Source organism: Anomaloglossus baeobatrachus, chromosome 4, assembly GCF_048569485.1.
Source record: "Anomaloglossus baeobatrachus isolate aAnoBae1 chromosome 4, aAnoBae1.hap1, whole genome shotgun sequence".
NCBI lineage: Eukaryota > Metazoa > Chordata > Amphibia > Anura > Aromobatidae > Anomaloglossus > Anomaloglossus baeobatrachus.
The window spans coordinates 418,222,014-418,234,494 of NC_134356.1; the positions used below are offsets into that span (position 1 = coordinate 418,222,014).

Below are 12,481 nucleotides of genomic sequence, written 5' to 3' on the forward strand. Positions count from 1 at the left end.
TCCGTATTTCTGCAACTCCATACTGTTGTTAAACCATTTTACAGTTGAGCCACACTGTTGTGGCACAGCCATTAGCTTCCTAGTCTATGAACATAGGAAATATTGAGGTGGATGAGTGACAAGTGTAGGCATTGTGCTCTGAGAACCCTGCCACTACAGACAACACACAACCTAGATACCCAACTTGAAAGCGGGCTTTACACGCTACAATATCGTTAATGAATTATCGTCGGGGTCACGTTGTTTGTGACGCACATCCGACGTCATTAACAAGATCGAAGCGTGTAACACTTAAGAGCGATCTTAAACGATCGCAAAATAGGGAAAAATCGTTTGCCGTGGAGAGGTCGTCCTGAAACAAAAAATCGTTTTCAGGATGTTAGCGATCTCGTTCCTGCGGCAGCTCACATCGCTGTGTGTGACACCACAGGAGCGAGGAACATCTCCTTACCTGCCTCCATCGGCAATGCGAAAGGAGGAGGTGGGCGGGATGTTTACGTCCCACTCATGTCCGCCCCTCCGCTTCTATTGGCCGCTTGCCATGTGACGTCGCTGTGACGCCGCACGACCCGCCCCCTTAGGAAGGAGACGGTTCGCCGGCCAGAGTGACGTCGCAGGGCAGGTGTGTGATGGGGGAAAGCGAGGTTGTGCGCGACGGGCAGCGATTTGCCCGTGTCGCACAACCGACGGGGGCGGGTACGATCGCTTGCGATCTCGCTAGCGAGATCGCAGCGTGTAAAGCCCGCTGAAGTCTCCACATTGCCAAAAATTAGGGGCAGACACCAGGACAGTGGCATCAATTGCCCCAGAGTACCCATAGTGTCTTTGTGCAGCAGTCAGGCATGGGTCATGTATGACACAGGGTTTGGCCCAGCATTTACAGCTTTCAAATTTTCCTAAAATGAAGAGGTAGGTGGGTGAGTGTCTGGTGTAGGCCTGCTGTGCTGGGTACTTTCATACCTTATGCAACAGCTAAAACTGCTTTTCTACTCAGCCACAGTGGCAGCAATATTAACTTCATAGACTGTTATTTCTAGACAAATTTAAGGATAGTAAGAGGGGTAGATGAAGATGAGTGAAAGATAGCTGCATGCTTGGCAGTCTGGGAGTCCTACTGCTACAGGCAACACACAGCAAGGAGACCCAACAGTTCGTTAGTCTGGGAATCTGACTGCGCTAAAACGAAGGGTACATCAAACACGAGTGGGAAATACCAAGGTCGTGTTGGAAGGGGGAATAGGCATGATATTGTGATGTGTATTGATGTTGCAGACATAAATGTGGATTAAACAGATGGTTTTTCAGATCAGGATTTGTGGTGAAATTCAAGGATGGTTATCATGGAATTACATTTCTAGTATATTTCTGCTGAACATTTAAGGAGTCACACTTCTGTAGACAAGTACAGACATCGGGAAATCAAACATGAGGTGGAAATACCAAGATCATGGTGGAAGGGTAAATAGACGTGGTGTTCGAGTTGTAAGTGGGGTAGGTACTAGTGTTACTGAAAGCTCTACTGAACAAATACTATCCAAAGACAACTGACAACTTCTGTTACTGGACTGGCTACTCAACTACCTTTCTTTGGCAGTCTCATAGCGGTATGACTTGTAGATGAGGTCCAGAAAGAGCATGCGGTACAATGGATGTCAAGCGCTGCATCAAGTGGCCTCTCCTCCTCTTGCTCCACCTCAACATCACACACAGTATAGTACTCAGAGGTGGCACCCAATTACCCTTGTTTCCCCCTGCGTCACAGTTCTCCAACCACCCAACCGACTGTGGGGAAACACAGAGGGGTAAGTCTGTAGAGCTGTTCACACATTCTATTCCAATGGCATCAAAGGTCAGCTCCAAAGATTAACAGACTCAAGAGGAGGAAAGCATGAGCACCAATGGACAAAATCTTTGTCAGTTGGATCTGGGGCCAGGCGAAGTAGAGTCCAAACAGAATTCAGACCCTTGTCACCATATGTTAACCCCCAGGGTGGAGGTGATCATGATGAGATTCAGATACCTGAGGCACATGTATACTGTACTGTGAGGTCAGGGCAGGAAAAGGAGAAGGGTGACTTTCAAGGCGATGAATGGGACTACAGAGAGGATGGCGATGAGGTTCAAGAACAAACATCCTCCGATAACAGCCCTCATTCACTAATTTTTATTTTAAAAAAAAGGTCAGTCGTAATCCATAGTGAGGTCTCACGACTAGAGATGAGCAATCCTACTAAGGTTCAGATTGGGTCGGGATTTCCGAACCCACCTGGGTTCGCGGATCAGATCGAGGATCCTAGCCAAACCCATTGAATTCAATGGGAGGTCAAACTTATGTGTTATAAAATGGTGTGGGGGGGGGCTGAAAATGGTGTAGGGGGGCTGAAAAAGAAAGAAAATAAGTAATAAAGCAGGGCATACTTACCGAGTCTCCGTGTGACTGTAGCGCTACTTCCAGGGGTGCTCATTATCCCTTATACATATTCACTGCTTTTACCACCCACTGTCGTCTTTGATTGGCTGCAGTTCGACCATGCCCCCACCCTCTCTGACAGTGTATGTGATTGGTTGAAATCACACACATGCTGTCTGCATGCTTATACTGGTGTAAAATAAATAAATAAATAGAAAAAATGGCATGCAGTCCTCCTATATATTGATACCAGTAAAGATAAAGCCCACAGCTACAGCATGCAGCGTCCAGCCGTGCATTTATCTTGGCTGTGTATTGAAATAAGAGGAACTGCATGCAGCTGTTTTAAAAGTTATTTACATAAATAAATAAATAAATTGTGGTCCCCTCCAATTTTGACACCTGGCGTAGATAAAGTGGACTGCTCAGAGCTGGTATTCTTAGGCTGGGGAGGCCCATAGTTATCGGCCCCCCAGCCTAAAAATAGCAGCATACAACTGCCCCAGAATTGTCGCATCTATTAGATGGGTCAATCCTGGTGCTTTACCTGGCTCATGCTGATCGCCCTGGTGCAGTGGCATTTGGGGTAATAAGGGGTTAATGGCAGCCCAAAGCTGTCACTAAGCTCTAGATAAGTAATAGGAGGCATCTATGAGACCCCCCCATTACTAATCTGTAAGTGAAATTAAATAAACACAGACACCAAAAAATTCCTTTACTTGAAGTAAAATACAAAAACAAACACCCTTTTTCACCCCTTTAATAACCCCCAAAACACCCAGGTACAACGTAATCCACACAAGGTCCCACGATGATTCCAGTTCTGCTACATCTTAACTAACAGTGTGCGATCATGCCACACAACATGACTGCATGCTGTAATGTCAGGCAGAGAATGAGCTGCAGCGATGAGCGGTGATATCACTCAGGTTAGCTGCGGTCACAGCTGGAGGTTCCCATGGCCCTCCACCTGTGACAGATAACCTGACCTCAGGGGTCCTCAATGAACTCAGTGACTTCACCTCAGGGGAGGTCAGTGAGTTCACAGATCTACAACTCTTGGCTTAAAAACTGCATTTTTTTTTGCCAAGAAAGGCAGATTTTCTGCTGAAATTTCTACATCAATTCCGCACACAATCTACACCTCCTGGCAAAAAAAAACACATCTTGCCGGAACATCCACACAAAAAGATAAAAAAAAAAGTCTACCACTCCTTTGACATCTCTGCACCCCCTCCCCTCATGAAACACGTCCCTCTGCTAATCATACAGCACCACTATCCCAGCCAAACTGATAATAAGGTAAAAGAAAAGCATTATTGCAACCATGAACAGTTACCGAACAAAGCTGAACTTTGCTGATTTTTGAGAAAAGTGTTCAGTCAGCGGAACACGAACCCGAATGGGTAAGGCTCGTGCCAAATTTGAAATTGACGAACCTTTTTCGAACAGGTTTACTCATCTCTAATGAACAGTATCAGACAGTGTTCTGGATCAAGCCCCAGGCACTCCGTGTTCGGTACGAACTCCAACCTTTACAGATCGGGTTCGCCCATCTCTACCGATTAGGCATGTTGAATTTTTGGTGGTTAAATATAAGCAATAGCTGTATCATCACCTGAAAAAAATCAAAAACAGCTGGTGTAGTCTGAGAATTTTTTTCGGCCCATATTTGTCACATGTATGGCCTTTTTAGTTTGTACGACTTGTCTTTTTGCTTAGGATGTATCATTTATCATTACTGATGACGCACCACTGGCTTATATATTTTGGACACCTGGAGCTTAAACTTTTATCCCACACTTGGTACCTGTATAAATGGAAAGGCAGCTTAAAATGCATCTTGATTCCTTAGTTTTTAAGGCTGCTTTACACGTAACGACATCACTAACGAGATGTGTGGTGCCCTGGACTAGCCAGGTAGCCACAGACAAAGCAAACACACCCCACCACCCCCCAGACAGTTACATTAGTCAGACACAAAACCCTTGCTGCCTCCCTCCAGGGTCTGATGTCCACACCAGGTGGGGCGGAGCCAGATGGTTGGCCCCACCTACCGAGGAGTTCACAGGCCTGGAGGCAGGAAAAGTGACAGATGAGTCTTGGAGGTGAAAGTGAGAGGTCACAAACTGCAGGTGTCTGGGTCGGAGCCCAGGCACTGACAGCAAGGTTGGCAGACGGTGGTGGCTGTCTGCAGGAGTTAGTGGAACTCCGCAGAGCCGTAAGGACCGGGGCTGGGCGGTGGCCCACCGGTATCGGACCGGGGAACGGAGTGAAGCTAAGCACACCCAGGCAGGGCCATCGGACCCCAACCAGGCTTGGAGCCGCCGTTAATAGTCAAATCCGAATGTGACAGGAATCCCCGGAGTTCCCTAACAAGCAAGTCCCGATTGAAGGCAACCGCTCACACCGTGAGGATACACAGCCACCGCCAACGGCTAGAAATCCAAGGGCCAGCGCCTGCGGGCAAAACGGGCTCCTCCAGTATCTATACACCGGGGAGCGGACTACCGTTGGGAAGCCATTGGAGTCAACACAGTACACAAAGGTGCAGGGAGAGACAGCCACCATCACCTGTCTGGGGAGAGACACTGCAGCCGGCTGCGGGACCCGTCCATCCAGCCGTTTGGTTCACCGGTGACTTTGTGCCTCTTTTGCTGAGTGAGTACACCCATGCCATCCGGCACTGCGCCGCGCTGTCCCTGCAACCCTGCACCTCACCGACCCTGCCTCCCCGTCACACCATCGGGCCCCGGGACCACCAACCCCTACCCACGCAGGGGGAAAACAACATCCCAGCTGCTCCCTACCATCGCACCCGGGATCCCCGTCACCAGCAGCGGTGGTGCCCATCTTCACCACAACCCGTGGGTGGCGTCACGGACTAAATCCCCAAAACAAACCAACCCCCTTTTCACTCACGGGCGAGGAGTGCCGCTTGAGTCCCCGGATCCGGCTCACCGCTCGAGCCACCGAGCAGCAGCAGCGCCAGACCCGAGCGTTAGCGAGCGCAGCGCCCCGCCGCCCGCGACAGATGACGTTAGGATCACGGAATTCGTTACACACATCCGGCCTCTTTAGCAACGTCGTTGCGCGTGACACATACAAGCGACCGCTAAAGATGCAAAATACTCACCAAATCATTGATTGTTGACACATTGTCCATTTCCCAAATATCGTTGCTGATTTTGGACGCAGGTTGTTCGTCAACTGGCAACGAGATGGGCGTGACTTTCATGCGGCTGCTCTCCACCCCTCCACTTCTATTGGACGCCTGCCGTGTGACGTCGCTGTGAGGCCGCACCGCCCCCTTAGAAAAGAGGCTGTTTGCTGGCCACAACGACGTCATTATGGAGGAAAGTATGTGTGACGGCTACTAGCGAATTTGTACGCCACGGGCAGCGATTTGCCCGTGACGCACAAACGACGGGGGCGGGTGTGAACGCTAGTGATGTCGCAGCATGTTAAGCCCCCTTTAGAATTAGCAGTGTCAGGAAACTGTTTGTAACTGTTAATTTGGCACCTCATGTAAACTGTATCCTTGTGCACTATCCGTAGCATTTATATTATTTGTGCTCCCTTCCTAGCAGTAGCTTTCTATAGATGAGGGGCTTCTATAGAAGATACTGCAGAAGTCACCATCCATGCTCTCTTGTGTAACTGCTTTCTTCTCCATTATCAGTTTTGTTGACAAAGACACATCACTGGAATCAGGGTCTCTGCTGTTATATTATGCTGCTCTCAGAGAGGGTAGCAAAAATCTGGTGACAGATTCTTTTTAAAGGAGTTGACCAGGTTTATAGTATAATATTGATCACCCTCCTCCATGGCATAAGCTACGGTATCTGATCGGAGGAGGTCAGACACCCGATACCCCATCAGCTATTTTCAGCTGTTTTCTCTGGGCTGGCTGGGCCTGGATTTTGTTTTAAAATACAAAAAAAACAAAATACAAAAAAAACAAAATACAAAAAAATACAAAAAAAACAGTTTGCACTCTGATAATGCTAAAGTATGGAAACCATGAATATGTGAACATGGATCTGCATTACTGCTAAGGAAAATCTGAGAAAAATATGAGATATTTAGCATATATAAATGGCCATTTGTATATCTGCCCAGTTGCCCCTTCACGGCATATCTCGTAACTGGGTCCCTGACGCTATGCTGAAGCCTCTCTCTAGGTTAAAAACCTCCTGTGTATGGGCAAGTAGGAACCTGCTATATAGGATAAGATTACCTGTGGCAACTGGGGGAAGGGTGCACGGTCAGAAGGTATGACCCTCTTCATATAGACAAAAAAGACTGACTGCACTCCTCGACCTGACGTGTGAACAGGTGCATAACTGAACATGACATAAAATACAAAAAAAACAGTTTGCACTCTGATAATGCTAAAGTATGGAAACCATGAATATGTGAACATGGATCTGCATTACTGCTAAGGAAAATCTGAGAAAAATATGAGATATTTAGCATATATAAATGGCCATTTGTATATCTGCCCAGTTGCCCCTTCACGGCATATCTCGTAACTGGGTCCCTGACGCTATGCTGAAGCCTCTCTCTAGGTTAAAAACCTCCTGTGTATGGGCAAGTAGGAACCTGCTATATAGGATAAGATTACCTGTGGCAACTGGGGGAAGGGTGCACGGTCAGAAGGTATGACCCTCTTCATATAGACAAAAAAGACTGACTGCACTCCTCGACCTGACGTGTGAACAGGTGCATAACTGAACATGACATAAAATACAAAAAAAACAGTTTGCACTCTGATAATGCTAAAGTATGGAAACCATGAATATGTGAACATGGATCTGCATTACTGCTAAGGAAAATCTGAGAAAAATATGAGATATTTAGCATATATAAATGGCCATTTGTATATCTGCCCAGTTGCCCCTTCACGGCATATCTCGTAACTGGGTCCCTGACGCTATGCTGAAGCCTCTCTCTAGGTTAAAAACCTCCTGTGTATGGGCAAGTAGGAACCTGCTATATAGGATAAGATTACCTGTGGCAACTGGGGGAAGGGTGCACGGTCAGAAGGTATGACCCTCTTCATATAGACAAAAAAGACTGACTGCACTCCTCGACCTGACGTGTGAACAGGTGCATAACTGAACATGACATAAAATACAAAAAAAACAGTTTGCACTCTGATAATGCTAAAGTATGGAAACCATGAATATGTGAACATGGATCTGCATTACTGCTAAGGAAAATCTGAGAAAAATATGAGATATTTAGCATATATAAATGGCCATTTGTATATCTGCCCAGTTGCCCCTTCACGGCATATCTCGTAACTGGGTCCCTGACGCTATGCTGAAGCCTCTCTCTAGGTTAAAAACCTCCTGTGTATGGGCAAGTAGGAACCTGCTATATAGGATAAGATTACCTGTGGCAACTGGGGGAAGGGTGCACGGTCAGAAGGTATGACCCTCTTCATATAGACAAAAAAGACTGACTGCACTCCTCGACCTGACGTGTGAACAGGTGCATAACTGAACATGACATAAAATACAAAAAAAACAGTTTGCACTCTGATAATGCTAAAGTATGGAAACCATGAATATGTGAACATGGATCTGCATTACTGCTAAGGAAAATCTGAGAAAAATATGAGATATTTAGCATATATAAATGGCCATTTGTATATCTGCCCAGTTGCCCCTTCACGGCATATCTCGTAACTGGGTCCCTGACGCTATGCTGAAGCCTCTCTCTAGGTTAAAAACCTCCTGTGTATGGGCAAGTAGGAACCTGCTATATAGGATAAGATTACCTGTGGCAACTGGGGGAAGGGTGCACGGTCAGAAGGTATGACCCTCTTCATATAGACAAAAAAGACTGACTGCACTCCTCGACCTGACGTGTGAACAGGTGCATAACTGAACATGACATAAAATACAAAAAAAACAGTTTGCACTCTGATAATGCTAAAGTATGGAAACCATGAATATGTGAACATGGATCTGCATTACTGCTAAGGAAAATCTGAGAAAAATATGAGATATTTAGCATATATAAATGGCCATTTGTATATCTGCCCAGTTGCCCCTTCACGGCATATCTCGTAACTGGGTCCCTGACGCTATGCTGAAGCCTCTCTCTAGGTTAAAAACCTCCTGTGTATGGGCAAGTAGGAACCTGCTATATAGGATAAGATTACCTGTGGCAACTGGGGGAAGGGTGCACGGTCAGAAGGTATGACCCTCTTCATATAGACAAAAAAGACTGACTGCACTCCTCGACCTGACGTGTGAACAGGTGCATAACTGAACATGACATAAAATACAAAAAAAACAGTTTGCACTCTGATAATGCTAAAGTATGGAAACCATGAATATGTGAACATGGATCTGCATTACTGCTAAGGAAAATCTGAGAAAAATATGAGATATTTAGCATATATAAATGGCCATTTGTATATCTGCCCAGTTGCCCCTTCACGGCATATCTCGTAACTGGGTCCCTGACGCTATGCTGAAGCCTCTCTCTAGGTTAAAAACCTCCTGTGTATGGGCAAGTAGGAACCTGCTATATAGGATAAGATTACCTGTGGCAACTGGGGGAAGGGTGCACGGTCAGAAGGTATGACCCTCTTCATATAGACAAAAAAGACTGACTGCACTCCTCGACCTGACGTGTGAACAGGTGCATAACTGAACATGACATAAAATACAAAAAAAACAGTTTGCACTCTGATAATGCTAAAGTATGGAAACCATGAATATGTGAACATGGATCTGCATTACTGCTAAGGAAAATCTGAGAAAAATATGAGATATTTAGCATATATAAATGGCCATTTGTATATCTGCCCAGTTGCCCCTTCACGGCATAACTCGTAACTGGGTCCCTGACGCTATGCTGAAGCCTCTCTCTAGGTTAAAAACCTCCTGTGTATGGGCAAGTAGGAACCTGCTATATAGGATAAGATTACCTGTGGCAACTGGGGGAAGGGTGCACGGTCAGAAGGTATGACCCTCTTCATATAGACAAAAAAGACTGACTGCACTCCTCGACCTGACGTGTGAACAGGTGCATAACTGAACATGACATAAAATACAAAAAAAACAGTTTGCACTCTGATAATGCTAAAGTATGGAAACCATGAATATGTGAACATGGATCTGCATTACTGCTAAGGAAAATCTGAGAAAAATATGAGATATTTAGCATATATAAATGGCCATTTGTATATCTGCCCAGTTGCCCCTTCACGGCATATCTCGTAACTGGGTCCCTGACGCTATGCTGAAGCCTCTCTCTAGGTTAAAAACCTCCTGTGTATGGGCAAGTAGGAACCTGCTATATAGGATAAGATTACCTGTGGCAACTGGGGGAAGGGTGCACGGTCAGAAGGTATGACCCTCTTCATATAGACAAAAAAGACTGACTGCACTCCTCGACCTGACGTGTGAACAGGTGCATAACTGAACATGACATAAAATACAAAAAAAACAGTTTGCACTCTGATAATGCTAAAGTATGGAAACCATGAATATGTGAACATGGATCTGCATTACTGCTAAGGAAAATCTGAGAAAAATATGAGATATTTAGCATATATAAATGGCCATTTGTATATCTGCCCAGTTGCCCCTTCACGGCATATCTCGTAACTGGGTCCCTGACGCTATGCTGAAGCCTCTCTCTAGGTTAAAAACCTCCTGTGTATGGGCAAGTAGGAACCTGCTATATAGGATAAGATTACCTGTGGCAACTGGGGGAAGGGTGCACGGTCAGAAGGTATGACCCTCTTCATATAGACAAAAAAGACTGACTGCACTCCTCGACCTGACGTGTGAACAGGTGCATAACTGAACATGACATAAAATACAAAAAAAACAGTTTGCACTCTGATAATGCTAAAGTATGGAAACCATGAATATGTGAACATGGATCTGCATTACTGCTAAGGAAAATCTGAGAAAAATATGAGATATTTAGCATATATAAATGGCCATTTGTATATCTGCCCAGTTGCCCCTTCACGGCATATCTCGTAACTGGGTCCCTGACGCTATGCTGAAGCCTCTCTCTAGGTTAAAAACCTCCTGTGTATGGGCAAGTAGGAACCTGCTATATAGGATAAGATTACCTGTGGCAACTGGGGGAAGGGTGCACGGTCAGAAGGTATGACCCTCTTCATATAGACAAAAAAGACTGACTGCACTCCTCGACCTGACGTGTGAACAGGTGCATAACTGAACATGACATAAAATACAAAAAAAACAGTTTGCACTCTGAGGGGCTTCTATAGAAGATACTGCAGAAGTCACCATCCATGCTCTCTTGTGTAACTGCTTTCTTCTCCATTATCAGTTTTGTTGACAAAGACACATCACTGGAATCAGGGTCTCTGCTGTTATATTATGCTGCTCTCAGAGAGGGTAGCAAAAATCTGGTGACAGATTCTTTTTAAAGGAGTTGACCAGGTTTATAGTATAATATTGATCACCCTCCTCCATGGCATAAGCTACGGTATCTGATCGGAGGAGGTCAGACACCCGATACCCCATCAGCTATTTTCAGCTGTTTTCTCTGGGCTGGCTGGGCCTGGATTTTGTTTTAAGGCTTAGGTGCCTCAAGATACACTCTGCTAATATTTTGGACCACAGTTTGTAAATTATGTAACTTTACAATTGTAACTTTCTATTATAAATGTATTAAACTTTCTATTACAGTTTCCAACCCGGGCTCAGGATCTGCAGTTCGCTGGCTTCCTCAGCCTTTCTCCAGAAGGAATCATTCATACCCTGGAGAGTTGCTGAATGGTGAGTGTAAGTAACACTATATATGCTTTAATCATGTTTTCAATAAAGTTATGTATATTGAGTTAAAGGAATAAGAAACTAACAAAGGAAAAAAGGGATTTGAAAATTGTACTGACAGGCGCTATTGGATATATAAACATTTCTTATAGATGTGATGTAATTCTGTAATAAATGTGCATGTACCCTGTGTGCACAATTATTAGTCAATTAATTAAAATTAATTTATTATTGAACAACTACAGTGCTCCCGGCCAACTGGAAGATTTAATAAACCTGAGTTCTGAATTTTTAAAGGGAACCTGTAATGTCTCCCATGCCCTCCAATCCACCAACATTTATATATTTATTATTACTAATTACCCTACCTAACAAGACCTTTCTACTAGAGAGTGGTAAGGTAGCTCAACTGTCGTATTAGTTGGTGCTCAGGAGTAATTGTAAGTACTAATAATAACAATAAACTCCGGCACACAATAAATTCTTTTGCAAAAAAGGAATGATGTCCACTTTAATAACAAATGCACCATCTGTGTATACACCTCCGATGTTTCGTCTATAATGTAGCCTTGTAGTCTTTATCAAGTTTTTTCTGGAAGTGGTGTGTATGTGTATAAGAGATAATAAAGTGGATAATAAACTCTTATCTGCATGCAAAACGCGGTTCTTGTGAACAGGATGAACTGTAGAGGCTCATAAGAATCCTGAAGACACAAGTAAGATATATGTGAGAAAGAAATTTATGAGCTGTATGCTGCAGCCAGTGTGAGAAGGGGTAATGCGTAAGCTAGTGGCACTAGCATTTTGGAGGGCTCAATAATGTGTTAAGGCTCTTCCTCCTCGTCGGCCGACAGAAAGGACCTGAAAAGTGCATATGCCTTGATATTCTTTTTGGCCAGCCGGAAATGTAGAAGAAAGTCAAAGCAGGTGAAGAGCAGCAACCATTGTACTTGGTGTGGATTCAGCCTCTGAGCCAAATGTAGGTAGTCCAAAATTTTGTGGTTGGTGTAGATGACAATGGGATGCATCGCCCTTTCCAGATGTATTGGCGGTAATAATTGGTAAAACCCAGGAACCACTTAGTCGCCTTCACTCCATCAGGACAAGGCCACTTCAGAACTGCCGACACCTTCTCCGGATCCATCCTCAAACTAATGTCAAAGATTATGTAACCTAGGAAGGGAAGAGATGTCTGTTCAAAAAGGCACGTCTTGAATTTGGTGTATAAACGATTCTCTGTGAGCCTCTGTAGAACCCGGCGAATATTCCTCTGGTGTGTTTACAGATC

At 44.9% G+C, this 12,481-nt stretch overlaps 1 protein-coding gene across 5 annotated transcripts in view; it reads left to right on the forward strand.

The window, feature by feature from the left end:
* CCDC136 (coiled-coil domain containing 136) overlaps nucleotides 1-12,481 on the forward strand; it is a 106,281-nt gene that overhangs the window by 14,378 nt on the left and 79,422 nt on the right. For 4 of the 5 annotated variants that reach the window (XM_075345377.1, XM_075345378.1, XM_075345380.1 and 1 more), the window contains exon 2: nucleotides 11,107-11,202. In XM_075345377.1, coding sequence (XP_075201492.1) covers nucleotides 11,107-11,202 — 96 coding nt within the window. The remainder of the gene's footprint in view (nucleotides 1-11,106; nucleotides 11,203-12,481) is intronic. The other variant, XM_075345379.1, reaches the window with a different exon arrangement.